The sequence below is a fragment of the Bos indicus genome, chromosome 22 (genome assembly GCF_029378745.1).
Source record: "Bos indicus isolate NIAB-ARS_2022 breed Sahiwal x Tharparkar chromosome 22, NIAB-ARS_B.indTharparkar_mat_pri_1.0, whole genome shotgun sequence".
NCBI classification, from domain to species: domain Eukaryota; kingdom Metazoa; phylum Chordata; class Mammalia; order Artiodactyla; family Bovidae; genus Bos; species Bos indicus.
The window spans coordinates 51,132,120-51,160,031 of record NC_091781.1 but is presented as its reverse complement, the minus strand read 5'-3'; the positions used below and the strand labels follow the sequence as shown (position 1 = coordinate 51,160,031).

At 60.2% G+C, this 27,912-nt stretch overlaps 1 protein-coding gene across 2 annotated transcripts; it reads right to left on the bottom strand.

Annotated features, from left to right (window-relative positions):
• Positions 1–679: 679 nt before the first annotated feature.
• CELSR3 (cadherin EGF LAG seven-pass G-type receptor 3) lies at positions 680–27,912 on the bottom strand. 2 transcript variants are annotated; one of them, XM_070776724.1, is made up of 36 exons: positions 24,120–27,912; positions 21,619–22,269; positions 20,793–21,018; positions 20,447–20,562; positions 20,034–20,122; positions 19,768–19,925; positions 19,059–19,222; positions 18,675–18,800; positions 18,412–18,581; positions 17,594–17,779; positions 16,942–17,058; positions 16,278–16,449; positions 15,991–16,132; positions 15,772–15,892; positions 15,296–15,479; positions 14,904–15,005; positions 14,670–14,684; positions 13,204–13,298; positions 12,774–12,983; positions 12,349–12,544; positions 11,945–12,100; positions 11,449–11,623; positions 10,719–10,886; positions 10,367–10,493; positions 10,072–10,278; positions 9,700–9,874; positions 9,362–9,474; positions 8,324–8,403; positions 7,685–7,808; positions 7,159–7,275; positions 6,905–7,053; positions 6,542–6,657; positions 6,091–6,249; positions 5,369–5,569; positions 3,671–4,559; positions 680–2,462 (listed from the first exon to the last, which is right to left on the bottom strand). In XM_070776724.1, exons 1-36 carry the CDS (start codon positions 27,859–27,861, stop codon positions 2,435–2,437), a joined length of 9,966 nt encoding a protein of 3,321 aa, XP_070632825.1. In that variant the 5' UTR covers positions 27,862–27,912; the 3' UTR covers positions 680–2,434. The 2 variants fall into 2 exon arrangements, with proteins under 2 accessions (XP_070632825.1, XP_070632826.1); XM_070776725.1 differs by lacking the exon at positions 14,670–14,684.

Here is a 27,912-nt window from a genome sequence, read left to right as displayed (position 1 = left end):
GGAGGGTGCCCTCGGGGTGGGGAGCAGAATGTCTAGGGGCGCGGCTGATGACCAGAGCCTTAGCTCTCCGTGGGGTGTCCGGGTCCGTAGGGCCTCTCATGCCTCCATGAGGGCACCACCCTCAGGCTTTGGCCCTGAGATCTGGCATGTCTCTAAGATTCAAGGGGCTCAAGGGCTCCCTTCAACGCTGGGCCCACAGACCTGAAAGTTTGCAAGCTCCGCCCCCCACCCCGCCCCCGCCCCCGACCACCCTCCCCAAAGGAAGCACATGATGTCGAAAGGCTTCTGCCTGGGTTCCTGATGAACGGGATGTCCCGACAGCTGGGGGTCAGTGGTGTCAATGGACTGAAGGCAGCTCCTAGGGTCGGTTTGACAGCCAGAGCAAATGCCAAGTCAGGGCGGCAGGCTGGGCAGACTTAGGAAGCCATCAAGTTGCCGCCTTGACGGGGCCTTACCCTGTGCTCATACTTCAAGCCCAGCTTCAAGTCGAAGGGACAGAATTCAGGATGAGATCGCAACCTGGTCCAGATCTTCAATGAAATGAGCTAAAAATAGCCGAATATTCTCGGGGAGGAGGAGGGGGCAGTGCTCAGATTTCTCCCCAAGGTCAACCCCGGGAAATCATTCATAGCCACCCTCCTACCCCATCCCCCATCCCCAAAGAGAATGAGGCAATAACCATTTTCTATAGAAGTTTATTCCCAAAACAGAGCGCGGCTTCACGGAACAATTTACACAGACAGGAAAAGGAGCCACTGGGCTGGAGGGGGGACTCCCCCTCCCAGAGAGGGGCAGCTACAGAACCTAGGACATAGCAAGGACAACCCCCTCTCCCCACAGCAGACCCTTCAACCCTTCAAGGGCTGGGGTCACTCTGGGTAAGGAGAGCTGGGGTCCTGGCTGGCGGGATTTGGCACCAGTCAGTAAAGTAGAACTTTTAATCTCCTTAAAAACTGCCTCCCAAGAGTATGCGTGAAGGAGGTGGGTATCTGCACAGACCTTCCACAGCCCTGCACGGCTGCAGTTCCTAGTGGTAAGAAGATGCCTACACTTACCACTGGGCCTTCTGGGCCTGCTGTTCAACAGGGGACTCAGGGCTGACCTTTGGCCTGAGACGACTAGGGGGTTAGAAAGCCCTCAAGATGGCCAGGTTCAGGGTCCTCACAGGTGGGTCCTCCAAGCCCCTCTCCCACTTTCTCCACCTTTCACTTGTAAACAAAGGGGGAAAAAAACAAAACATTCTCAACTGTAAACAAAGTGTAAAAGTTCACAAAGTTTTAAACTGTAAACAAAGTGTAAAAACTGTTTTAAACTCTTGACCTGTAAACAAAGGAACAAAATGTCAAAGCCCCCAGTTCTGGACAGGAGAGGAAGTAAAAAAAGTGAGAGTTTGTGAACTGGGTCCTAACAGTCGTTTTTCCCTTTACAAGGGAATCAAGGAGTGATGGAACTGAGTCACTTCCTGCAGCCCGGGTGCCTGGGGCCAGGGAGGCTCCTGTAAACATGGGAGGCAGTGGCACCTACATTCTGAGTCTTTAATTCCCTTGTTTCTGCTCCCTTTTCTCCCCCTCCGACATCACCCTTCAGAATAAATCCTAGCAGGGGGCAGTGTCAGGGAACCAAATGGCACCACGACATTTGTACGCGGCAGGGGCAGGGGTTGCGAGGACTCCATCCACCCTCTGAAGGAATGTCTGAATAGAGGCCTGAGCCCCTCCCCGTGGGAGAAGGGAAGCCTAGATCTGTAAACATGACATCTGCTCATCCACCAGCGCCCCACAGCATCAGTCCTGGGACATAAGGCAGTAAGTGGCAGGGACTCCGCATAATAAACACACACATCCACGGGGAGGGGCAGCATGAGCGAGCCCCTGTGAGGAGGTCAGAGGACCCGTTTTCAAGACCAACCCCCCCTCCCCGAGTCCCCAAAGTGTGCCCTGTGGGACATCCAAGCAAAAGCAAAGATTAATTCTGCACTTGGGGCCCCGACAGTATGCAGATCAACCAGGGAATGGGGGGTGGGGGTGCATTTACCCCTCCTGTCTGAATCTTCCCCGTTAAGATGAGAGGAAAGAGCCAATAATTTGCCAGGGACCCAAATGGGCCCAAACTCTGTACCTCTTTCCCCTCTGTCCCCCTCCCCCTCCCAGCCCAGCCTCAGAACCCCGGGAGACAGAAAAGCTGAAAAATAACATAAGCATATCTCTCTGGTTACAAAGGTACAAAATGTATAAAAGTCCTTCCCCGGCTCCCTCACTCCCCGCGCCTGTTACACACTTGCACACGCTCACAGATGAGCATGGACAGTCAGTGCTGCAGCAAAAGGGAGAGCTGGGGGCGGGGCTGTGGGAGGCTGAGTCCCGAGTCTGGAGTCACTTTTGTTAGCCCAGATCCTCCATTGCTCCCCGCTGGTCCTCTTCTGCTCAGCCGCTCCTCAGGAGTGACCTTCACTTCTGGGAACTCTGCGGAGTTGAATGTGGAGATGGAAGGCAGTTGCTGAGAGTCAGGTCCCCCTGGACACCCCACCATTCCTGACCCGGGCCGCCTCCCCCATCACCTTCACCTCTCAGACTCCCCAGCCAGGGCCTTTGGCTGCCACCTATGTCTTTTCTCTAAGCACTGAGTGAGCACCTACTATGTACAGGTTCTGTTAAACACCTGACCCAAAAAAAATCTCCCTAATCTCTGCACCTCAACAAGTTTGCTACCACAGGCCTATTTTGCAGATGATGAAACAGGTTCAGAGAGGTCAAGTGTGAGTCCAGAGCCTGAACCCCTGCTCAGTCCTCCCAGCCCTCCCCAACAGTCAGACCTCAAGGCTAGGCTGCAGGAGGGCCCAGGGGGTGCTCCCAGCTCCCTCATCCTCACCCCACCCCCTTCCAGAGCCTTGGGCACCTCAGACCTCCTCCTGCACCCTCTCCTTCCTGTCTTCCCCCCCCGATGTCTGCTCAGGTTCTGATGGTCTCCTTCCCCAGTCCCAGGGTCTCCTTCCCTCCGAAGGCTTTTGTCACCCTATGGACCTCCACAGAACCTGGCCTAGTTGTTCCTCCTCCTTAAAACTCAGCTCCACTTTCGGCTTCCGAGGCCTGGTCCTTTCTGGCTCCTCCCCACTCCCTCTCTGACTCCTGTACCCAGTTTAATTCTCTACCCCACAAATGCCAGAGATGCACCAGGTCCCAGCTCAATTCCTGTGTGGCCCACCCCACAGTGCCTCCAGGTAGGAGGAGATGCATATCGACTGAGTGAGCAAGAGACTGAATGATTTACTCTCAAACTGAAGTTCCAAGCCTGCCCCTACGTCTGACTTCTCCGTATCCACACTCCACCCTAAGCAAAGTTCCCAAGCAGAGACTCCTGCCTTCCCCTTCCATGTTCCAGGCTACCTCCTGCCCTCCCCCTCCAGGAGCTCAAGCCCTTCGGAAGGTACCTGACTCACCTCCTGCATCCAGGAGGTGCAGGCCCAGGTCACATAGCCACCCATTCCTGCTTATCACCCTGCTCACTGCCAGACTTCTGCCCTCTGCCCATGGCTCCCTGGCTGCACCGAGCCCAGGGCAGCCCACGCCCTCTGCCAAACCCCACCCCATCTGGTGGCGGAATATAGGGCAGGGTGCATAGGAGATTGCCCTAAACTGACAGGGGTGTGAGCAGGTGGCTGGATGCCACTTACTCTGAGTCGGGAGACAGCTCCGAGATGCTGTGGGAGGTGGCGGAGCGTGGCGTGGAGGGTCCGAGCGCAGAGGCAGTGGCAGAAGGGGTGGGGGTGGTGTGAGGGCCCGAGGGTGTGCCTGAGGACTGCACGGAGGAGGAGAGAGCCGAGGAGGTGAAGGAGGCAAGGATGGAGGAGAGGATGTCTAGCTGCTCTGTGGAGGGTCCGTGGCTAGGGCCACTGGCGGGCGCTTCCCGGACTCTGAGCAGCTGCGGGGGTGGCCCAAGGCCTTCTCGTGAGGGGTGCCGGCTAGGCGCGTGGTCCAGCGGCTCCCCTGAGTTCGATCGCTTGGACAGAGAGTCCAGGGGCCGGGATGGCAAGAGGGGGTCCCTTGAGAGTTGCCGCTGGGGAGACAGGGGCAGAGGCGGGGGCTGTGGGTCAAGGTCCCGGGCACCCCGGGGCGGGGGCAACGTGCGCAGCCACTCGCAGGGTGCCCCTCGGTCCAGCGCATCCCGTGACCCGAAGCGGCCCGCCGTGGCACCAGGGTGGTCCCTGGGTGGCTGCCGCCGTGGTAGGGTGCTTCCCCGATCCCTGGGCTCCGGGCGGCCTGGCACAGCGTCCAGGCATTCCTGGGAACCTGGCCGGCTCAGGGGACGCAGGACCGGGGCGGGGGCCTCCTCCAGCCGCTCACGGCTCAGCTGCCGCCGCAGGAGCAAATCCAGCTGTTCTCGGGAAGAGTAGCGGCTGGCGGGCTGCGATAGGCTGCCGGTGCCCCCACCGGCACAGATGCGACCGTAGGAGGCAGCCGGCACTGCACGGTGGCCCAAGGTGGCAGCACGGCACCAGGACAATTCAGGGGCGCCTCGGGTCTGTGGCACCAGCGGGTACTGCAACCGGTTCTTCAAGATGCCTGCAGGAGGAACACGCGGGGGACAGTGTGTTGAAGGCCAGGAACTCCCCTGGGGCTAGGGATGTAGCAGCGTCTGGGATCCCTGGGACACAGACTTGGGGGCAGAAACCATTTGGGGAAAGGGTACAGAGGCCGCTCCTGGGAATCACAGAGAGGTTGCAGGACAGGGGTAAGAGTGAGGTGGCAGTAATCCACGGTCTCAGGAGAGAGGTGGTCCCCTTGCTGTGGGGGTAGGGGCAAATCATCCCCCAAGATCAGAGGAGGAGCAGCCCCCAGGTCAGGGTCAAAGGGCAGGGATCCCAGGGTTGGGGCAGGAGCAGTCCCTGGGGTGACGCAGGAGTAGAGGCAGAGACCCCCTTGAGCTGGGACAAGGACAACCCCTTGGGACCCCTGGAAAGCACGACCAGGGGAAGAAACCTTCCAGGGGGACAGGGAGGAATCCCATGAGTCAAGGCAAGAGTGGCCCCTGGGGTCTCTGTGGGGCAAGCACGTCTCAGGCCAGAGTGGGCTGTCCCGTGGGACCGTGAAGCAGCATAGAGGAGCAGAACCCCCCACACAAGGGAGATAAGTCCTCAGGGTCCCTGTGAGGCTGTTTGGATTAAGAGGATGAAATCCGCTGGCTCAGGGCTTGGCCACTTCCCAGGGTCCCTGGAGCACAGGCTAAAGTCAGCCTTTTGTTCTGTTTTGGTTTCGGCCGGGGCATGTAGGATCTTAGCTCCCCCAACCAGGGATCGAACCCGCACACTCCCTGCATTGGAAGGCGAAGCCTTAACCACTGGACCCCCAGGGAAACCCGGAGGGCTCCATACCTTTTCTCTGGCGCTGGGCCCCACCCAAGGAGGTTTCATCGCCACTGGTCAGGGCCAGGTCGGGCTGGTTGTTGTTGGCTGCGTCCTTGCTGGTGTCCAGCCCCAGGCGCCTTTCAGAGCCCCAGGTCTGCAGAGCACAGGGAGCAGCCTCGCACTCCCCCAGGGCTGGCCAGTAGGACAGGAGGTCATTGCCGTCCACGTCTGCGGAGCCAGGGTCGATTACAAGAGTCACCGCAGGGTCTGGCAACCCCGCGATCCGGACTCCGTGGCCCCCTAACCCTAATGATGCCTGAGATCTGGGCTTCGCTGATGCAGCAGCAGTAGGAATAGGAGGGTGTCTCTCGGAGATCCATGGAACCATCCAGGGACTGATAAGCTCACCCTACTCTTGACTTGAGACAGACAGAGACTGGCGGTGGGGAAACCTGATGACTGAGGGGTCAGGAAGACCAGGCTGAACCCCACCCCTCAGGGAAGAGGAGGGATGGCACATCACCCTGTAATGTCCCTGACCTTGCTCATCTGTTGCCTGGGCCCCTTCTGGGTCTCTAGCCAGCAGAGCTCTGGTGAGAGGCTGGATGGGGAGAGGTGTGGGGGCACCCCACGATGACCCCAAAGTCAGTCCCAGGAATCTTCAGGGGCTAGCGGGGCTCCTGGGTTCACACCCAAGTGGAATATGGGGTATCTCTTGGTCACCCATGGGGTCAGAGGGGTCCTATTACCTTTGGGGTGGGTAAGGAGCCTCTCGCTCTGGGCTGCCCGGCGGAGTGGACGCTGGAAACGGCCCCGTGTCCGGCCATTGTCCTCACTTTCTGAGGATGGGATGGACAGACTTCTCTCCTCCTCCAAGGACAGGTCACTGTCAGAGTCGGAGTCTGCGCCTGGAGGGGGGAAGGTCAGGAGGAACACACGGCAGTGGCCGGGGGAGGTGAGGGCCGTGGGGGTCTTGAGGGAGGCTCTGGGAACTCGGGGCAAGCTTGGAGTAGGAGGCAGGAACAGGAGGGCTGGGTCATGGCCAGGAGAATTGGGGCTGTCTGGGTAGGTGCTTCCTGGAGCTGCGACCTTAGGGGAGCTTGCCCCAGCCCTGTCAGCTGCTGCTCCCACCTGGGGGCAGAAGAAAGGGGAACGGGGGAGAGACCCTCTGAGTCCCTCCTCCCTGGCCCGGGCCCCCACCTCCACCAGCATCTCGATGGAACATGGCCACGTCCAGGTCAGTGGGGCCAGCGTGAGCCTGGAGGCCATGGTCAGTGTGGTCAGCAGCCGAGCCATGTCGAACCAGGACGTTGTCCCTAGAAACGCAGGAGCCCCCATCAAAGAGGGATGTGACGGGGTGTTTTGGAAGCAGGGCACCTGTGAGTACCCAGCCAGCCGCACACGGTATGGCTCTGAAGGTACCCCTGGGTGTGTGGCAGAAGACACTGGGGCAGAGGCAGCAGAGCAGAGGCACAGATGGCCAAGACGGGTGGAGCCAGCCCAAGGACCCGGTAATGCCAGCCCCGGGCCGTATGCCCCCTCACGAGGCGGCCCTGCCCTCACCTGAGGTAGCTGCGGCCCCGCTGGCTGTCTTGGTCCTGGGTCCGCCCGGACCGGGCACTGCTCACCGAGGAGACAGTGGAGGCACCGAGAGTGATGCGGATGAGGCCGCTCTCCTCAAAGAGGGCCGTGTTGTTGTAGGCGCCAGGCCCCTGGGGTGGTGGAGGGGACAGGCGCGTGAGCCAGCCCTGGGGAAGCCTCCAACGCTGGCCTCCCGGGGTCCCTACCCCAACTCCTCTGCCCGGAGGGCCCCTCACCGTCCCAGGCGCCGGCCTGGCCTCCTCGGGCGCTGCCTTCCTGCCCAGACAGGCTGGTGTCCAGGCAGCCCGGGTGTCTGAGTTCAGGACACAGAAGAGCAGCAATACCACCAGGCCCTGCGGGTCAGCGAGGATCAGAGAGGAGACAGTGAGGGCCATGAGAGGTCAGAGCAGGGCTGTGAGGGGGTCAGCTAGGGCCAGTGGAAGTCAATGAGGGTCAGCAAGTGGGATCAGTCATTGCAGATGAGAGTGAGGCTGTGCGGAGGCCCCAGGGGGACCCAGTAAGGGAATGAGGGAAAGGCAACAGAAGTAGTGAGAAGTCATGAGTGACTGGAGTCAGTGAAGGTCACTGTGGACCAGCAAGCAGCCAGGAGCCTCAGCACTGATGAAGGCCAGTCCAGGCTCAGCAGCAGTCAGCTGTCAATCATCGGGTGGGCATCAGCTCCAGGCCTGGGGTTAAGGCCCCGGGCCCCACCCTACCGAAGCCCCATCTGGTCCAGAGTCAGGGGGGCGGTGTCAGGGTTACCTGGAGCCCACAGAGTCCAGCGTGGAGGTAGTGGAAGGCCAGGATGCTGTGGTTGACCGCGAGAAGGCCAAAGAGCCAGGAGGCACTGATCAGTAGAAGGAGCAGAAAGGAGCTGCGAAGGGTCCTGCCGCGGGAACATGAAAGGACAGGACACGTGAGGGTCACGCAGGGCTCGAGTGGGGGACATGGGAGGACACACGGGGATGTGAAGGGAAAGGAACTCACACGGAAATGTGGGGTTCTCAGGAGGGCACTAGGGGAGTCTGGAGGTCACAGGCGGAACCAGGAGAGTACTCAGGGAGCCGCGAGGGGACATGGGGAAAGCCGACTGGAATTGGGAGGCGGGGCATGAGAGAAAGCATGGAAGGCACATGCAAACACGCAAGGCAAAGGGCAAAGTGAGCCATCCAGGCATTGGGAGACTGGAGAGACAGCAGGGTGGAGACAGACGTGTGGGGCCAAAGTAAGTCAAGGGTACCAGAGAGGGACGGCTGGCTAGGGGATAAAGGGTGACTTCATCCCCCTACCCAGAATCTGGAGCCCAGCCTGAACCAGGGGTGCTCCAGGAAGCCCCCCAACCCCACCCAGGAGAGGGCTGCCATTCTGAAAATCCCCCACTCCCCCAACAAGCTAACTCACAGCACGGAGGTCTTCTTGGCCTCCCTCTGCCCAGTGGAGCAGGATGTGCGGGCCGCGAGGAGAAACATGGTCCCATTCATCTGGACCCACAGCCAGACATGTGGATCAGGAGCAGGGCAGAGAGAGACAGAGAGAGTGAGAGACAAACAGAGAGACAGGGACAGAAGACACTGAGACTCATAGACAGAGAGGCAGAACCCGTGAGAAATATACACAGATATACAGACACACACATAATAACCAAGAAGAAACAGAGGAGCTTAGAATCATGGAAAAAGTCAGAGATAGGGAAACAGTTTAGTTCAGTCACTCAGTCATGTCTAACTCTTTGCAACCCCATGGACTGCAGCACGCCAGGCCCCCTTGTCCATCACCAACTCCTGGAGTTTACTCAAACTCAGGTCCATTGAGACGGTGATGCCATCCAGCCATTTCATCCTCTGTCATCCCCTTCTCCTCCCACCTTCAATCGTTCCTAGCATCAGGGTCTTTTCAAATGAGTCAGCTCTTCACATCAGGTGGCCAAAGTATTGGAGTTTCAGCTTCAGCATCAGTCCTTCCAATGAACACCCAGGACTGATCTCCTTTAGGATGGACTGGTTGGATCTCCTTGCAGTCCAAGGGATTCTCAAGAGTCTTCTCCAACACCACAGTTCAAAAGCATCCATTCTTCTATGCTCAGCTTTCTTTATAGTCCAACTCTCACATCCATACATGACTACTGGAAAAACCATAGCCATGACTAGACAGACCTTTGTTGGCAAAGTCCAACAAGGGAAGTCCATCAAAGGGAAGCAGAGAGGGATGGAAAAATAGAGATGGAGAGATAGACAGGTAGGGAGAGCAGCCGAGCTTGTGACCCCACATCTGCCATCTCCATGCCAGCTGGGCAGGAACAGAAAAGGAGGCTGAGCCCAGGAAGCCTGCAGACTGCCACCTGGCACCCCTTGGCCGATACCACCACACTGGCTGCAGGGCCACCTCCTATCCCATCCCACTGAGGGGAGCACAAGGCGGGACTGAGTAGAGGGTACTCACCAGGAGCACAAGGATGACAGGGCCAGCGAAGCTCCAGATGAGGGGGTCGTGGATGGAGATCCAGCAGAAGTCAGGGTTCCCGTAGCCCTCGGGATCCAGGCCAACGGCCAGGCCTGCAGAGGAGAAGGGACAGGATGGAGGGGGTGTGTTCCAGAGCTGCCGACCAACCCTCTCACGTACCCGGGGAGAAGCTGGGGTGGGGGCAGGGCAGGCTCCTCCCTGAACAAGTGGCACAGGGGGCTGAGGCTAGGGTCACGATCAGGGGCAGGGGTCAGCCCACGTGATGGATGGAGGTCAGGGGTCACAGGCCTGGACAGGCCAGGGAGCAAGGCCCTCACCCAGCAGCACGGCAGGCACGCCCCAGCCCAGGGCGTGGTAGAAGCGCATGGCGCCGCGGTCCACGTTGCGGGGCTCCACCTGCATGCGGTAGAGGTGCAGCCCCTGCACGAGGAGCCACGCAAAGGTGCCCAGGAAGAAGTAGTGCAGGAGGATGGCGACCGCGGTGCACAGCAGCTGGTGGGGGTCGGGGGGACGTCAGGACCTCTCCGCCTCACTCCGCCTCTGAACCCCCAACCACCGCACCCTACCCCAGCATCCCGCCCCAAAGTGACTGAGCACCCCTGACCTCTGACCATGCACTCTGGCGCCCTCCGCCTTCCTGGGCCATATGAGGTCAGCAGCACACGGGTCCCCCAACCCGGCCCCTGCACCTGGTTTTGGGTCCTGTGGATCCCCAGCAGGAACAGGAGCTCAGCCACCCCCAGGGCGGCAGCCACGTTGGCATGGATCCCCCGCATGTTGGACTTGAGGCTGCGCAGGCTCAGCAGGACAGCCGCGGTCAGCAGCAGCGCAGCCACGGACACTGCCATGACCACGTGGGTGAACACCGCCAGAAGCTCCAGGTCACCCTCCAGCCGCTGCGGGGACAGGGAGGGTCGCAGGGACGGTCAGGCACCCCTGCCCTTTGAGCCTCCCACTCCCTCAGCTCCCCGAACCCAGCCCCACCTCACGGGGGGAGGCATCCATGAGGACCCCGAAGGTGCCTGTCCGGCTGCAGCGACACCGTGCGTGGGATCCGTTCCTGTGCACCAGCTCACAGTCCCGTGCAGTCCACAAGCCGTGCTGGTCCGCCCTGTGGCCACAGCGCAGTCAGACCGACCATCCCCTCGGGGGAGAGCCCCGTCGCCAGGCAGGGGTTTATGAGAGGCACTGGGAGGGGCCGCGGGCGCCTGGAGTTCGGGAGCCGCATTCCTCATGGGTCTGGGTGCACAGGGGCATGGGTGGGGGCCCCAGGGGCAGGCTGGGCCTCCCAGGGGCTACCAGGGGGACCAAGGGTTTCCAGAGTGGAGGTCCTCACGGGCCAGGCGGGTCCCACTGCACACAGATGGCCTTGCTGCGATTCGCTGTCTGTAGCAGGCGGAACTCCAGGCTGATAGGGGACTCCAGGACACCTCGTAGGAAGTTGCGTCCGTGGAACACAGCCACACTGACCACCGGGGAGTTCATAACTGGGTTCTGGGGAACCCTGAGGAGACACCCCACCTGAGCTTGGATGCCGCCAGCCTTCCCAAGCTGACTGCCCACCTCCCTGTCTTCCCTTGCCCAGAGCTTGGGGCACCCTGGGCTGGGTGTTGTTTCTGAGAACTCCTTCAGCCTCCACTGAGTGGCCTCAACACCAGGAGTCCATGGCCTGGTTCTGCAGAATTACAGCTGAGGGGCTTTGGATCCATTGCTCACATTGGAGCCTGCAGCCTAAGCAGCTGTAGACTTTGTGTCTCCCTGCATGCCCCCGGCTGGCCCCCTTCGGTCAGCCCATCTCCATAGGCCAGTCTGCCTGTCTGGCTGGCTCCTGTATCCTTTATGTGACTGGCCCAGCTGTGGCTCTGTGTCTATCTAGTCCCCCAGACACACTGACACGGCGGAGCCCGGCACGGATGAGACTCGCAGAGCAGGAGTGTGGCCAGGCGCGTCTCTGGATGATGGTGAACCTGCTTGTCTGTCCACCATAAGTGGGGGGTGGTTCTAAGCTGGGTCAGAGCGAGCAGGCAGCCCAGGGTTGAGAGGCCTGGGGGTAACTCTACTCATACCTGGCACCCCGGCGCTCGGCCTGGAACTGGGCAGGGAGCAGCCCCCCAAGGGTGCGGTAAACCAGGAGGATGACAATGGAGATCCCAGGCTCGGGTTCGGGCTCTGGAGGGGCTGGTGGGGGTGCCATGCTCGAGGTGGTGGCATTTTCCATGCTGCTGCCGCTGGGGTACAGAACTGCCGGAGGAGGGGGAGGAGCCACTGTCAGTGACCTCTGACCCCCAAGCACCCACAGACCCAGCTCTGACCCGGAGCCAGCATCAAGCATGGGAATCTCTTCCCTGAGGGTCCAGAACCAGGGAGTGCAGGGAGCAGGTGCCAGTGAAGAACTCACAGGCCCCTGGGGCTGAATCCTGAGTATCCAGGCCTGTCAGAGGTCATTTGCAGTGAGGGGGAGGGTCTGGGCAAAGAGAGAAGTGACAGGAGGGCCATGCAGGGTTCCGCTTTGGGCAGGGGTTGGGCAGGGAAACGAGACCTGGCCCAGGGGTGACCTCTCACCTTCAGCGGGGGATGGCCGTGGGGCCTGGGAAGACAGCAGCACATGCGTGTGAGGGTCCCAGGCATCCTGGCCCCGGAAAAGGTTGCTGTGGTAACGAGGGTAGCGACGAGTCCCCCTGGTGGGACTGGGGTGCTCCATGCGGTCGATGCTGAGCACTGCCCCAGAGGAAGAGGGGTGAGACCCAGCAAGGATCTCCACCCTGTGCTGAGGGATCTCCCCCTCCCGCCTCCCCCGACTCTGGACCCAAGTCCCAGCACCCATATGGCCTCCTGGCTACCAGCGCAGAGCCTGCGTCCCTGCCAAGCACAGTCTTGAGCCACTAATGTTGCCACCCACAGCCCCCACCCCTCGGACCTCCGGGTCTGAGTTCACAGCCCCCTGCCCCAGCCCACCCTCCACATACTGATGTTGGGTGTCACCAGCCCCACGGGGTTCAGGTACGTGAGTTCCATGTTCCTCGCGAGCGTGGCTGCGTACTCTTCCAGGCGCTGCACCAGCCCGGCGCTGCCCGGGGAGCCTCCGGGGGCCCGCTGCCCCAGCGCAGCCCACAAGTCCCCGGTCTCTGGAGCGAGCAGTGCAGAGCCGGCCCACAGCAGATTCTGGGAGGAGGGAGGTGAAAGCGGGCCCAGCCAGGTAAGGACACGTGAGGGGGTACCTGAGGGGTCTGGCCAGGTGCTTAGGGGGGCCCCAGTAGGCAGGGAGTAGGTCTGGAGTGGACAAGGTGGGAGAAAGAGCCCATGAGCTTCACTTCCCGGGGATCAGGAGGGGCCTGAGCTGGGGGGCAGGGGTCTGGGGCCAGGGAATCAGGAGCCCCAGGTGCGGCCCCACCTCATTGAAGTGGGCATCCTGTGTGGCTGTTAGCCCGAAGCCCTGCTGGCGGCTCTCAAAGGCCAGCAGGTGGGCCAGCAGGCGGGCAGTGACTCGGACGTCCTGGCTGAAGTAGTGGTCGGTGTGGCCGGTCACCTCCCGCAGCCTCTGAGCCAGCTTCTTGGCCTCCACCGTGTCCAGGACCGTCTTATTCAGCTCCAGGCCATCCAGCTGCCGGATAAAGAAGAAGCGGTCAATCTGTGGTCTCTTGGGCCTTTCTCAAAAGCCTCATGGGAAGAAGGGTTTGGCCAGATTAAAGGACTACACAGAAAAGCCCAGGATGTCAAGGGCTGGGGCATGATGTGTAGGGCCCGCCACGGGCCTGGGGAGACGGGCCAGGGCCACTGCTGGGGCCAGTCTCGTGTGCAGGGCAAGGTGCAGGCAGTCTCACCAGCAGATTGAGTTCTCGGAAGGCTGGGGAGGTACAGTTGAAGAGGTCAGGCTCCAGCCAACCCTGGTCCTCGTCGCACAGCCGCACGGCCGCACCTGAAAGCAGGTGACCCTCGATCAGTCCTGGGGCCTGGACCCCTTCACTGAGGAGGCAACCACAGCACCCTCCTCTACCCCAGAGGAAGCTCTGATGCAGGGACCAGGGAGTAGGCATCCATGGCTGCACCCCAGGATGGAGAAGACCCAATCCCCAGCCCAGATGGGCCCCAGGCGCTTATCAGTCAATTCCTAGAGGTCTGGGGACCATTTCGAACAGCCATGACATAAAGGAGAACACAAGGGCGGGACTGTGTGTGTGTGCTAGTCGCTCAATCGTGTCTGACTCTTTGCGACCCCATGGACTGCAGGCCACCGGGCTCCTCTGTCCTTGGGGATTTTTCCAGGCCAGAATACTAGAGTTGGCTGCCATGCCCTCCTCCAGAAGATCTTCCCCACCCAGGGATCGAACCCAGGTCTCCCACACTGCAGGTGGATTCTTTACCAACTGAACCACCAGGGAAACCCAAGAATACTGGAGTGGGTAGCTTATCCTTTCTCCAGGGGATCTTGCCGACCCAGAAATCAAACCAGGTCTCTTGCATTGCAGGCGGATTCTTTACCAGCTGAGCTATCAGGGAAACCCTGTGTGTGTGTGTGTGTGTGTGTGTGTGTGTGTGTGCATGTGCACCCAAACACACAAGCCAATGCTCTCACCTACACACAAGTAGATGCTGTGTGACCCAGGACAAACACACAGACACACAATGCTCCCCCCCGTCTCTCTCTTTCACACACACACACAGACATCCAGGTTTTCCAGTAGAATTTTGTGACCAAAATAGGGTGGGGATCAAAATTCCCACACAAAATTCAACTTCCCCAAAGACTTTGCTGCCATCTCTCTCTAATCTGTGAGACTGGAATGAAAGTTGAATGAAATTGACCTGGCCCTTAAGAGAGCTTGTCGCCACCAGCAAGAGGAACACTGACTTCAACGCAGAGACCCCTTCCCAAAAGACAGACATAGACACGTGCGCAGGCACAGGGAAACACGCACAGGAGCATGCACACGAGACAGCTTTGGTCCAGCCGTGGTGGGGACCTCAAGCAGCGGGGAGGGTTCTGTAAGGACCTCAGGCAACGGAGAGGAATCTGTGGGGTCCTCCAATGGAGGGCAGAGGTCTTTCAAGACCTCAGGCAGTAGAAAGAGGCCTGCAGGAAGCTGAGGAACTGAGCAGGAGTCTACAAGGACCTTAGGAAGTGTGTATGTGGGGAAGGGCCTCCAGGGACTTCAAGCAATTGGGAGGAGCTTTTAGAGACCTCAGGCAGTGGGGAGGGGTCTGCAGGGACTTCAGGCAGCAGGAGGGGTCTGCAAAAGCTCTGGCAGTGGGAGGGGGCAGCGCACCTGAGCAAACACGTACCCCTTACCTGCACCCCGCAATCCTGCCCAGAAGCCAAGAGAAACAGACGGAGGCTCAGTGAGGGTCAGGGGGAGGGAGCCAGAGCCACGAAGAGGTAACGAGGGACCAATGTCGCCCCCCACCCAGCTCCCACCTCTTGGCAGGAACAAGGCCAACCAACTCAGGAAAAGAGGTGGCTCTAGCGGTCAGAGGACAGGCCAATCGCCACCCTCAGCAATATGCCTGTCCCCCACGTACTCACCTAAGGCCCCCCGAGGACAGGGCACTGAGGCTAAGATGCCAAACTTGGTCTGCGGCCACCACACACCAGACCTCAGGGACTTGGGGCAGGCGTCATAGAGCACTAGGGAGGAAGAAGACAGTGAGGCAGGCAGCCAGGGGTTGGGGCCAGGGATGGCCACATCCGCTGACCCCTCACCTACCCCAGGCCCACTGCCTACCACTCTGCTGCTGGCCTCAGGGGAGCTGGCCCATCAGATTCTGTGACAGGCCATCAAAATACTTGGGGCCAATGTGGGAGCCCCTGGGCAGCACAAGAAGCCATCCAGAGCCCCTACCCAGAGAGCCAAGCATGCCATGGGACTTGGCGGGCAACATGCCAGAGCCAGCCTGCTGCACGTGGAGCCTGCTCACCCCGGCAGCCGCTGGCTGTCACCTCTGCAAAAGGGCTGTCACAGCTGTTGCACTGGCGGCCAAGGGCTCCTGGGCGACAGGGGCACTGCCCACTGTGGGGGGCGCAGGAACGTGAGGTGGAGCCCACTGGGTAGCAGTCGCACGGCAGGCATGAGTCACTGCCCCGAGGTCGGTAGTGGAACTCCTGTTTGAGACAGGGTCAGGGGCCGGAGGTCAGGGGTCAGGGCTTAAGGTGAGGATTTCAGGTCAGGGCCTGGGGAGTGGGTGGAATCAAGGGCAAAGGGTTGGCAGAACAGTGCTCACAGGCCAGAAGGAAGACGGGCCTCAAGGGAAATATAAGGGAGGGGTCAGATGTCAAGGACAAGAGGTGGCAGTTAGGTCACAGGGTAGGGGTAAGGGGTCAGGGGCTGTGTCAGAGGTCAGCAAGCATCACAGAATGGCTACAGCACAGGTGAAAGGCCAGGGGCCAGGTGCACCTTGCAGTGACACTGCCCGTCTGTCTTGTTGCAGTTGGGGTCAAAGCCCTTGTGAACATCGCAGTTGCAAGGGCCGCACGTCGGGCTCCCCCACCAGCCCCGCGGGCACTGCTGGTCCATCCTGCGGTGGAGAGCCAGGTGAGATGCCTCCGCCATAGCTCAGCGACCCTCCCCAACCCTCTCCAACTCTTTCCATCACCTCAGCCCTCAGCCCCTTACCTGTGTTCACAGTGGTGCCCGAAATAGCCACCTACACAGTCGCAGGTATAGCCATGGGGGGCCCCTGGGAGATGCCGGCATGACCCCTGGTTCTGACAGGGGTTCAAGAGGCAGGCGTCCACACAGCCCGGGCCATAGTAACCTGTGGGTTGGGTCAGGGAGCTGAGGACACTGGCCACAGGCATGGGAGGAAGAAGGCATCTGTCCTTCTCAGCGCCTGCCTCCTCTCCAGGTCCCCCAGTCTTCACCATGAGCCCCAGATCACCCTGCCCCCACCCAGGCCCCACCTGGCCAGCAGGTACAGGAAAAGGTTTGCCAGAGGTCTCGGCAGTCAGCGTGGGGAGGGCAGGGTCCAGAGGCACAGGCGTTGGTCATGACACAGCCAGGCTCCACGTTCACCCGGTGGCTTGGGGGAAGCAGGGCTGGGGACCCCGAAGGCGTGGAGCCAAACCATACTCCCTACGGGCACAGGCGGCAAGGTGAGACCCATGTTAGAGCACCTCAGCCCCGAGTCCAGCAGAGCCACCCACATGGTCTCGTGACCCCTGACATGCAATCTCCCTACAAACCCCGGTGTGCTTAGTTGCTCGGTTGTGTCCGACTCTTTGTGACGCCATGCACCGTAGCCCGGCAAGGCCCCTCTGTCCATGGAATTCTCCACGCAAGAATGCTGGAGTGGGTACCCTAAACCCTGATCCAATATTCCCATTTAGTGCCCCCATGAGAACCCTAATTATGCTCTCCCTGACATAGGCCTCTAATGGCCCTTGATCATCTAAGCTGCACTCACGTCCAACAACACAGAAGGGCCTGACCTGTCTCTGATGGCTCTGGTCACCGCTACCCCTACACCAACCTCCAGGTGAATGCAGCATCTCGGGTCTCAAGGCACCCCTGAGCTCTGACCATTCACCCTAAGGCCCCACCTCGTATTTGCACGCTGACCCTCACCTGGATACAGCCAACCAGACCCTGAGGAGCCTCCTCTTCAGCACCATGGGGCAAGCCTCCCACATGGAGTCGCTTTACCTTCAGGCCCTGCAGCTCACTCCCCACTGCCAAAGTGTCCTGGGGGAAGGGGACAGTCAGCACGGTGAGGGGGGACCGATGAACCCCTGCCCTACCCCAGTGGCAGCCTTGGCCTTATCCTAGCCTTGCACCACGCTCTGGACGTCTGGACCAGAGGGCTGGTCTGGGCATGAGATGCTCCCGAGTACAGAGGACCTGCTGGAGCACAGGGGATAAATGACAGGAAGGTTTAGTCTAGAGCTGGGCTCTGGATTGGGCCCTCTCTCCTGGACCCCGAATAGACCCTGAAATTCCATGGTTTTGAGCTGGGACGATCAGGAGACCAGAAGAAGTTTGGCAAAGTGCTAGCTACAGAGGTACCCCAAGACCAGGCCAGAAATCTGCATAGCCTCCCTGACATGAGGAGGGCGGAGCAGGATGGGCTTAGAGCAAGGACGTGAGGAGGGGGACTCGGGAGACAACATCAGACTATGTGCAGTGGACGGAAGAAGAGGAGTTGGACTGAGTGGGGTTCTGATGAGGTGGGTCTGGTCGGAAGGCTGAGAATGGACCACCCCAGGGTTAGAAGTCAGACCTGGAAGAGACTGAAGTCCAATGAGACCATGAGGACATGGTGGCCCCGCCGGCCACCTGGCTCCTCCTGCAGCTCCAGCCGCAGATCGTGCCACCGGCCGTCACTGACTATCATCTGGTCCAGGAGGAGGTGGGCAGCCCGGCCTGAGGCCCTGGTCACTGTTACAGACAGCAACCCCCGATCCAGCTGCGGGCAGAGAGGCACAGCCCTGGGGTCAGAGCCCCACACTGGGCAGGGGCCAGGAGTGTCAGGAGGTGGGGTCACGAAGAGCAGAGGTCAGTACAAGAGGGACAGGCTATATTTGGCATGGAGGGCCCTATGCCAGGGCACTCTATGCTTCTGAGAGTAAAGTTAAGGGGCAGGGGTCATGGATTAGTGCAGGTGGCAGGGGAGAGCTAGGCTGGGACGCTATACCTGCAGAGGATATGATAGGGAAGAGGGTCAAGGGCCAAGGTCGAGAGCAGGGTCAAGTATGATCAGTGCTCCTAGTAGAGAAGTATGCTGTGTATGTGTGTGTGTGTGCGCACACACACGCACGCTTAGTCTCTCAGTCATGTCCTGTTTGCGACCCCATGGACTGTAGCCTGTCAGGCTCCTGTCTCCATGGGGTTCTCCAGGCAAGAACACTAGAGTGGGTTGCAATTGCCTTCTCCAGGGGATCTTCCCCACCCAGGGATCAAATGCAGGTCTCCTGCATTGCAGGCAGATGTTTTATCATCTGAGCCACCAGGGACAGGCCTGAAACCACAGGAACGGAGCTGGTGGCCTCAAAGATTGAGAGCTGGGGTCTAGGGAAGGGCTCAGGAGGGCAGACGCACCTGACAGAGGAGTGTGCTATGTGGCCCAGCCTGGACTTGCATCAGGACCCCCTGCTTCACCCGCGTCCGAAACGCCAGCCCCAGGTACCATGGCACAGACACGGCCACATCATTTCCAAAGTCCCAGCTCAGTGTGCCGTTGCCACGAAAATGGTGGGGATGGGCCATAGCTGGGGGGGGTAAAAGGAGCAGAGTCACAGGCCTCACGTTGAGAACAGAAGCTATACTCCACAGGCCCTTCCTGCCCCGGGCTGCCCACTCACTGAGCCGACAGTCTTTGCCTCCAAAGCCCACCGGGCAGTCGCAGCTGAAGCCACCCCAGCGTTCTGAGCAGATGCCGTTGTTCTTGCAGGGGCCCGAGTCACAAAAGTGCAGCTTGGCCTGGCAGCCTGAGAGAGAAAAGTACATGGAGGCCATGAGAACACGAGAGAGGGCACAAGCGCTGGACAAAATACAGGGCCTGGGGGGCTGAAAGTGCCCAAGACCTCAGCCCCATGTTCTTGCAGGGGGTGGAGTTGGTTGGACTCAGGTCCTAAAGGCCAGACTGCAGCAGAATGCTTGCCAGAAAAGGAGACAAGGAGGTGGTCAGAGTTTGAGTCCATCCATAAAGCCCTCCACCTTTTCCCTATGATGGGGACGTGGCCTACCTGCCACGGTGCCATTGTTTGCGACAAAGGACGCCATGTCCACTCGGCGGCCATCGATATGCAGGTCCCGCATGCAGCCAACGAAGTCCTTGTGGGACACGGGGAAGTTCTCGGGAAGGTTGGGGACACCCCCCAGGAGCAGAGGGCCTGTCAGGTCCAGGGACCTGGGGGTCAGGGGTCCAGGTCATTGGTGGGACTGGGGCCAGGGTAGGCTTGCTCCTGGGTTGGGGGAGGGGATAGGAAATGGAGGGGGTAGGACTCAGAGGGTAAGGTGATTGAATGGGGAGGGTAAGATCAGGCTGAGGAAGGACTAGGGCCTGACTTCAGTTGTGGGGGTGCAAAGGAGAGTTTCTGATGGGCAGATGGTCTGGGGAAAGGTGGAAGGGGCTGGGGTTGAAGATGAGGATGAAAAAGGGAGCCAGAAGGGTGGCTGGGGGGGTGATAGGGGTCAGGTGGGGCTGTGGGGCATTAGCAAGACCAAGAGAGTAGAGAATTTGGGAGAGTGGGTGCCTGGGGGAATGTGTACAAGAGGGGAGTCTGGGGTAGAACACAGAGATGGGGGCTAAGGTGAAGTGGGGTTTCAGCATTCGAGTGGGGAAAGGAAAATCTGGTGGTTTGGGCAAGGGTGGAGAGTTTGGAGGCAGTATTGGGAAGGTGGGGTGGGCTCTGGCAGGCAGGGGGCTTGGGGCTCAGGGGCTGGGGAGCTCACTTCTTGGAGCTTGTTTGCGTGCCGGCAGCCGCGCACGAGTAGTTGCCAATCTCAGCCCCAAACTGCAGAGCCACAGCCACATCGCAGTCATCCACGCTCAGCACAGCCACCTTGTCCTTGGAGGGGCCCTGAGCACCCCCCAGGGCATCTGTCCGGGGCTAGAGACCTGGCACGTCACTCAACAGGACCCCCAGGGGTCACCTGGTATCCCAGAACCTGGTATCCCAGCCCCTTCCCCGAACTCCCAGGCCGAGGGTGGTGCCCACCTTGTTGTAGTATCTCAGATGCACTGTGTGCCACTGCCCGTCACTGAGGCCCCCTGGAACCGTGGGGCTGACCACTGTGTTGGACTCACCTGCAAGGCAGCTGTGTATGGAGGCTGGTCTAGAGCTGTGAGGCCTCCCCTCCCCCTACCCACTCATGCAAGCACAGCTACTCCCAGGGTGACCCTGGATGCATCAGATAACGTCCCCCTGCTGGTGGCCACACTGGCCGGACCAGAGTGCCTCTGGACACGTGGGAGAAGCACAGCCTTCATGGAGAGAGAAAGTGGTCTGTTGGGCATGGGTGGAGCTACATGTTCAGGAGGGCCTGGGGGGTTCACACCCCACCCCCAGCCAACTCCCCCACACATGCACCCCCTCGTCCCTACACTGACCCACGGGGCGGGGGCACCCACCGGTGGAATATGTGAGCCTCACTTGCCCAGCCACGAGCTCCAGGGCCAGGAAGTCGTGCTTCTCGTTCAGGCGTCCGTTGTAGAAGAGCAGCCCACTGGGCTGCACCGTGGCAAACCTGGGGTTGGGGAGGGGCCCGTCACAAGCAAGACCCCCTCCTCACACCCACCATCCCTGTGACAAGAAGGTCTGAGGGAGCCCACCCAGGCTAGGTGAGGGAGGAAGTGATGAGGGAGGGCGGGGAGGGGGCGGTGTCCCATGGGACGCCAGGATGGGGGCAGTCAGGAACCCGGGTCTTGGAGGTGGTGGGGACCCCGTGCGGGCGCGCAGATGCGGGCGAGCACCTACGAGAGGGACAGCGTGAGGTGGAAGCGCTGTCGAAGGCCGCGGAACATGACGAAAGAACTGGGTGGGAAGGAGCGCGCCGCCACTTCGCAGCGCGGACCCTCGAAGGCACCGCCCGCCGGGCACTGGCAGCGGAAGCCGCCGTCCGGCCCGTTGGCGCAGGTGCCCCCGTTGCGGCAGACGCCCGGGACGCAGCGTCCGGCTTCCGTGTCCAGCTCGCAGTCTTCGCCTAGGGGGGTCAAGTCGGCGGCAGAGGCGGGGTCAGACCACGCCCCGCCCCCGGCTCCAGCGGGCCCCGCCCCTCCGAAGGCCACGATCTCCAGGTGAGAGCCAAGAAGATGCAAAAGTCCCGCTCGCTGTGGGCATGCCCCTATTATACCAGACCCTGCCCTCTCTCCCCTTCCGGCCATGCCCCTCCCCAGGGTCACGCCCCTTCCTCTTCCTCTGCCCAGTTAAACTGTTAGATGCTTGCTCAGTGGTGTCTGACTCTGCGACCTCATGGACTGTAGCCTGACAGGCTCCTCTGTCCGTGGAATTTCCCAGGCAAGAATACTGGAGTGTGTAGCCATTCCCTTCTCCAGGGGATCTTCCCCACCCAGGTCTCCTGCACTGCAGGCAGGTTGTTTACCATCTGAGCCACCAGGGGGTTGGCCCAGCCAAGACCTTTATTTCTTCGCGGCTTTAGACTCCCTCTCTGCCGGGTTCTACCGCTTCTGGAATAACCGCGCCCAACTTGACCCCGGGTGGCTCAAGAGTGATGCCCAATGCTCAGCACTGACTTCCGCCCCCCACTCTGCCTCCTGTTCCCCCAGCCCCGCGCCCCGCTCACCCGTGAAGCGCGGCCGGCAAACGCAGGTGTAGCCGCCCTCACGCCGTGAGCAGGCGCCGCCGTTGCGGCAGGGGTTGGAGTAGCAGAGGTCGAGCTCCGTCTCGCAGAAGTCTCCCGTGAAACCGGGCGGGCAGCGGCAGCGCAGGCCTGCGATGGGCTGGATGGGTCTAAAGAGCGTAGAGGCGGAGGCCAAGAAGGGCGCAGAGGAGTCAAAGCGCAGCACCGACACGCACTTCATGTAGTTCTCACAGGGCTCGCGCAGGCACACGTTGTCGTCGAAGGGCAGCACGTCCAGCAGCGAGCGGGCGGCCAGGGCGGCGCGGCGCACGTACAGCTGCTCCTGCAGCTCTTCGGAGCTGAACCAGGGGCCTGTAGAGCCGGCTCCAGCCCCGCGGGGCGCCAGCGCCGAGAAGCTCACGTTGAGCACGGTGCCCCCCACGTCCGTGTCGTTCTGGATGTTGAAGATGAAGACGTCCTCGGCGGGGGTGGCAAGTACCGCAGCCACGCCTTCCAGGAAGTGGCCCAGAAGTGGCGACAGGAAGCGTTCTTGCCACATGTTCTCCAGGCGCACGGTGAGGCTGTTGGCCAGCAGCTCCTCAGTTATGATGACCACGCGAAGCACGCACTGGGCCGTCACACTGTGCAGCCCATCTGCCGGTGGAAATGGGGGAGGAGGTCAGTGTGGGGTCAGCGCCCGCCCCTCCCAGGGACAGAGGAGGGTTACTGGCCCAGTCCCCCAGCACCTCTGTGTTAGTGGGCTGACCTTACCAGGACACAAGGGGGTCTCGGCTTATGATCACCAACTCTCTCTGCACCAAGGTGTCAGCAAGGTACTGTTTCCTGTCCCCTCCTTCCGGCATGGGGAATGGCCTGAGCCAGGGATCAACCCACCCACTCTCTGCCCGCCAGTAGTGCCCATGGGTCAGCAGGTCATTCCTCCAACAGCACACAAGATGGTCCCTAAGTGATCAGTAACCCACCCTTCCCCAGGTTTATGGTCAGCAGGCCAATCAGGATAGAAAGAGGAGCAAAGGCCACTGATGACTGACTTTCTTTCCTCCCATTCCCCAGCACTACAGAACTAGCAAAACATCCCCTCTGAGAATATCCTCCAGGTGAGGGATCACCTATTCCCTATCTCTGGTTATCCAACTGTCTTCCCAGCTCACTAGAAGGGTCCCTAGGCCTGTGACCACTCAACCGCATCTCCCAGAACCCTGGGTCAGCAAGTTCCTTCTCTCCAAGAGAATCTTGGACCCTGACCTCCTCCGCAGCATCCTTGGATCAGCAAGCTGCCCATCACCCCAGACCTGGGTCCTGCAATTTCAGTGGCCACCCTCAGAAATGAGGATGAGGTGCTTATATGCCTCATCTCCACACATTGGGTGGCCGACAGGGTTTGTTGTCCAGGGAATTGAGGGATGAATGAAGATGTGCCTTCTTTGGCAGTGCCAGGAGTCCTATGCCTCAGAATTGGAGAATAAGCACTGGTAAAGTCTGTCCCAACCCCTGCAGCCTCCTGTATTTAGGCCTGCAAGAGCTTTTCCCACCCGCACTCTCCTTTGAGGGAACAGTTTGTAAAAGCCTTGGTCCACGGCTGCAGAAGAGACAAGTGGATCTCCAGACTTTCTCCCAATGGGCAGGGGCTCAGTCAGCCCCATCGATAGCAGCCAGGCTAATATGGGTCTGCTCTCTGTCTGAAGCTGCCAAGGGAAGATGCTGTTCCCGACCACTAAACGATTGGCCTCCCTCTTCTCCACAGGCTGAGAGTCAGAATGGACCCAAAGTAACGCTTCATCTGAACAGGGGTATGATGCTGGCTTTTCCTGGGACATCCAGAGCATTACTCCAGCCTTTCAGAAGGAGGAGAGCAATCCCTAGATTAACAAGCAGACGGTTCTTGGGCTTCCCTGGTGGCTCAGTGGTAAACAATCCTCCTGCCTATGCAGGAGACAAATGGAATTTGATCTCCGATCTGGGAAGAGCCCACGTGCCACAGAGCAACCAAATGCGTGTGCCACAACTTACTGAGCTGTGCTCTAGAGCCCGGAACCACAACTACTGACCCCCTGTGCTTCAACTACTGAAGTCCAAGTGCCCCAGAGCCCACGCTCTGCAACAAGAGAAATGACTGCAATGGGAAGCCTGCATGCTGAAACTAGAGAGTAGACCCTTCTTGCCACAACTGAAAGAAAGCCAGCACAGCCAAAAAGAAATTTAAAAAAGTAATTATTTAAATAAAGCAGTTTAAGAGTCTTTATGAGGTCTGCTCATAACGCCCTAGAATCTTCGGGGTTCAGTGGAGACTGTCCAAGACCCTAAGCAGAGACTATATGACCCTAACCTGGGAGGTCTATGGCAGATCCTGTGGCGTGCAGGAACGCAGCACTTAAGGGATTCTTGGAAAGTCTGGAAACCCCTCTTTGAAGTGCCTTGTGGGGGGCCCTGAGGACCTGACAGGCTAAGGTCACTGGCTCACTTGCTTAACCCCCGCCCCTCACCTGTGACAGTCACCAACATGGAGGCCACCAGTGGGCGGTTGTTGTCTAGTTTGCGGCTGAGTCGGAGCTCTCCGCTGGTCTGGTTTACCACCAGCAGCTGCAGCTCATTGCCCCGCTCAAAGGAGTAGAAGAGGTGGTCAGAGACATCTGGATCATAAGCTGGGATGCGTCCAATGATGCCTGAGGGGAAGGTGTCCGAGCGGTTGGATACGTAGTTGTTGAAGAGGATCTGGAAGTTGTTGAGCACAGGGCTGTTGTCATTCTGGTCAACCAAGCGGACGTGTACAGTGGCCCGACTGACTAGAGGGGCTGATGTGGCCTGCACAACAATTATGTATTCTTGGCGAGCTTCGTAGTCCAGGTCAATGAGTGCCGTCAACTCTCCCGAGAAGATATCCATTTGGAACAGCTCAGGGATGTTCCCTTCCACGATCTGGTACATTATATGAGCATTGGGGCCTTCATCCGGATCCACCGCAGTGATCTGGGCCACCACCGAGCCCACAATGCTGTTCTCCTTCACTCGCACCTCAAACTCCTCAGCTGGGAAGACCGGTGCATTGTCATTGACATCCTGCACTGTCACCTGGATGCTAACTGGAGTCCGGAGTGGGGGCACACCTCGGTCCACTGCGTAGGCAGTCAGTTCATACACTGGCACCGCCTCCCGATCCAGCCGCCTCACGGTGCGGACAATGCCAGAGGTGGGTTCAATGGTAAAATCTCCATCCCCATCTTCCCCGTTCTGGAAAGTGTACTGGACCCGGCCATTGGCATGAGCATCCCGGTCAGTGGCTGAGATCTGCAGGACGCTGGTGAAAGGCGGGGCATCCTCAGAGACCAGCCCTGTGTAGTGGGAGGCCACAAACTGCGGAGCGTTATCATTCACATCATTGACCATCACCTCCACATAAGTAGTGTCTGCCTTCTGTGGGATGCCGTTGTCCCGAGCTGTAATAGCCAGTGTGTAAGTAACCTGGTCTTCATAGTCCAGGGGGGCCTGCAGGGTAATGGCCCCTGAGTCCGTGTCAATGCGGAACTGGGGCAGGTTGTCTTCCAGGAGATAAGTGATGCGAGCGTTCTCACCCACATCATCGTCAGAGGCACTGATGACCACCACGGTGCTACCCACTGGTCGATCCTCATTCACACTCACTGAGTAGTGGGCACTTTGAAACACAGGCCGGTGAGTGTTGGCATCTGTGATGTTGATGTGCACATAGCAGTGATCATGAAGGGCACGGTCAGATGCAGTTAGCACCAGCTTGAAGTAGCGTTCCTGCTTGTAGTCCAGGGGCAGGGCCAGCGTCACCAGACCTACACCCCCCTGGGTGCTGATAGCAAAGCGATTCCGAGTGTTACCTCCTGTGATCTGGTAGCTGATGGCACTGTTGGCATCACGGTCTACAGCAGTCACACTGACCACACTGGTGCCCACAGTCGCATCTTCATTCAGGCGGAGGTGGTACTCTTTCATGGTGAACTCAGGCCGATTGTCATTAACATCCAGCACAGTCACTGTAACGCTGGCTGAGGCTGAGAGTGGGGGCGAGCCATGGTCCCGGGCCTCCACACCAAAGAAGTAATGTTCCACAGACTCACGGTCCAATGGACCGCTCACAGAGACCCAGCCAGTGGCACTGTTTATCACAAAGGGTGTATCGGGTGCCACGCCAGTTAGGGAATACTCCAGTCTGGAATTCTCTCCATGGTCTGCATCCACTGCCTGAATGTGGATGACTGAGTGGCCCAGGGGTGCATTTTCCAGGACAGAGACCTGGAAGGGTGTACTGACAAAGATAGGAGTATGGTCATTGATGTCCACCACCTGGATGCTGGCCAGGCCAGTGTTGTTGGACAGCGGGGGGCGGCCTGCATCCTGAGCCCGGATGCGCAAGGCATACTCTCGCTCTGCTTCAAAATCCAGAGGGGCCACCACCTGGATCTCGCCTGTGAGGCTGTCAATGGCAAAGTGGCCGCGGCTGTTACCACTGATGATGTTGTAGTGCACTAGTCCATTGGCATCCTTATCCCGGTCCGTGGCTGTGACGCGTAGCACCACCGTATGGGGGCGCACATCCTCGCGCACCTGTGCCACATAGCGTTTCTCGCTAAACTGGGGCGCGTTGTCATTCTCGTCCAGCACGGTTATGTGCACACGCACGGTGGCAGAGCGCGGCCCGGGCTCTTGGCCCTGGTCGCTGGCCTCCACCACCAGCTCGTAACTTTCCATGTGCTCGCGGTCCACACGACCGCTGGTGCTGATGAGGCCCGAGCGCGGATCAATTTCGAAGGCATCAGCGGCGGCGGCGCGCGCAGCTGGAGGCCCCACAAAGCGGTAACGCAGGTTGGCGTTGGGGGGCGCGTCACCATCTGTGGCACGCAGCTGCAGGATGGGGTAGCCCTCTTCCACGTTCTCGCGAAGCGTCTCCCGGTATTGCGCCTGCTCAAATACCGGCGCGTGGTCATTGCGGTCGGCGACTGTAACGGCCACCATGGTGGTGGCAGAGAGGCGCGGTGAGCCATGATCCTGCGCCGTCACGCGCAGGTAGTGGCGATCCATGCTCTCGCGGTCCAGAGCAGCCTCTGTGCGGATAAGGCCGCTCTGCGGATCTATGCTGAACAGCTCTAGAGAGCGGCTGTTCATGAGCGCAGCCAGCGAGTAGACTAGGCGCCCAGCCTCTCCGGTGTCCGGGTCCTGCGCCACTACGCGTAGCACCGCGGTACCCGCCGCCTCATTCTCCGGCACTAGTGCCTGGTAGTTGTACTGCGGAAACTGTGGGTGGCGGTTCGCGGCGCGACGGGGGCGGGCCCGGCCCTCTAGGGGTATTCTCCAGGCTCCAGGCCGGGCCGGGGCCCCAGGGGGGCGCGGCCCGGGGCGCTGCGGGAGGAAGCGGCGGCGGAAGAGACCTCGGGAGCGCATGCGCTCGGGCGTAGGCTCGGGAGCTGTCCGAGACTCGCGCGGTGCTGAACCAGACTCGGGAGCTGTCCTCGCTGTGCGAGGTGCTGAATCCAGTCCGGGGCCAGATCCCACGGCCCCGGGAGGGCGGTCCGACCGGGGGCCTGTCCTCCTCGCTCGGGATGTCGCTGTTCTCTCGCTTTGACCCCTGCGCCCTGGTCCCCACAGTTCCCCGCAGCAGCGCGTGGTTCCCACTTTTGGGGAGGAGCCTCTCCCAGTATTCCTCCGAGAGGACACCGGCTGAGAACCACGGGGCCGAATCAGAAGGTCCGAAGGGAAGGGAGGGTTGTTCTCCGGGCCTGGGACCCCTGGGGACAAACCCTCTGGTGACAGACTATCTCTTCGCAAAGGCCCTATCCGCCTGCAAGAGGAGACCTCTGGGCGCCAGCATAACAGAGACCCTGGTCCTTGTCCGGTCTCCCGCCCGCGGCTGCCAAATGTCTTGACCCCATATTCCGCTCCCAGCCCCGGCTGCTCCGGGGGCCCTCGACCGCTTTGGGCGCTTTGCCTTCCCCCTCGGAGCCCCACGAAGACAGGTTCCCTGACTCCCAGGCCAGGCTCTCCGTCCTCTCGGACCCCGGGAGGCTCGGGACAAAGAGCTAAGGCTCCGTTGCCGATCCGCGCCCCTGGTCCCGTAGCAGCAGCTACCCCCGGATCCCAGCCGTGGCCCCCACCGTCCCCCAGCTCCTCCCGGCTAAGAGGGAACAAAGAGAGGAGGGAAAGGAGCAGGAGTAGCGGGGTCGTTGGCCCCCTGAGATCCCACCACGGCTGCCGCCTCGCCATCACCCCCCACTTCCCCACACTGCCTCCACTGTCCTCCACCCCGGTCCAGGC

Coding starts and splice junctions, on each gene's coding strand:
- CELSR3 (XM_070776724.1), bottom strand. CDS start 27,861: ATGGCGAGGCGGCAGCCGTGGTGGGATCTCAGGGGGCCAACGACCCCG. Junction 18,582..18,674: donor AGGCAAAGACTGTCGGCTCA/GTGAGTGGGCAG, acceptor TACCCCCCCCAG/CTATGGCCCATCCCCACCAT. Junction 16,450..16,941: donor GTCTGGTTGGCTGTATCCAG/GTGAGGGTCAGC, acceptor CTGTGCCCGTAG/GGAGTATGGTTTGGCTCCAC.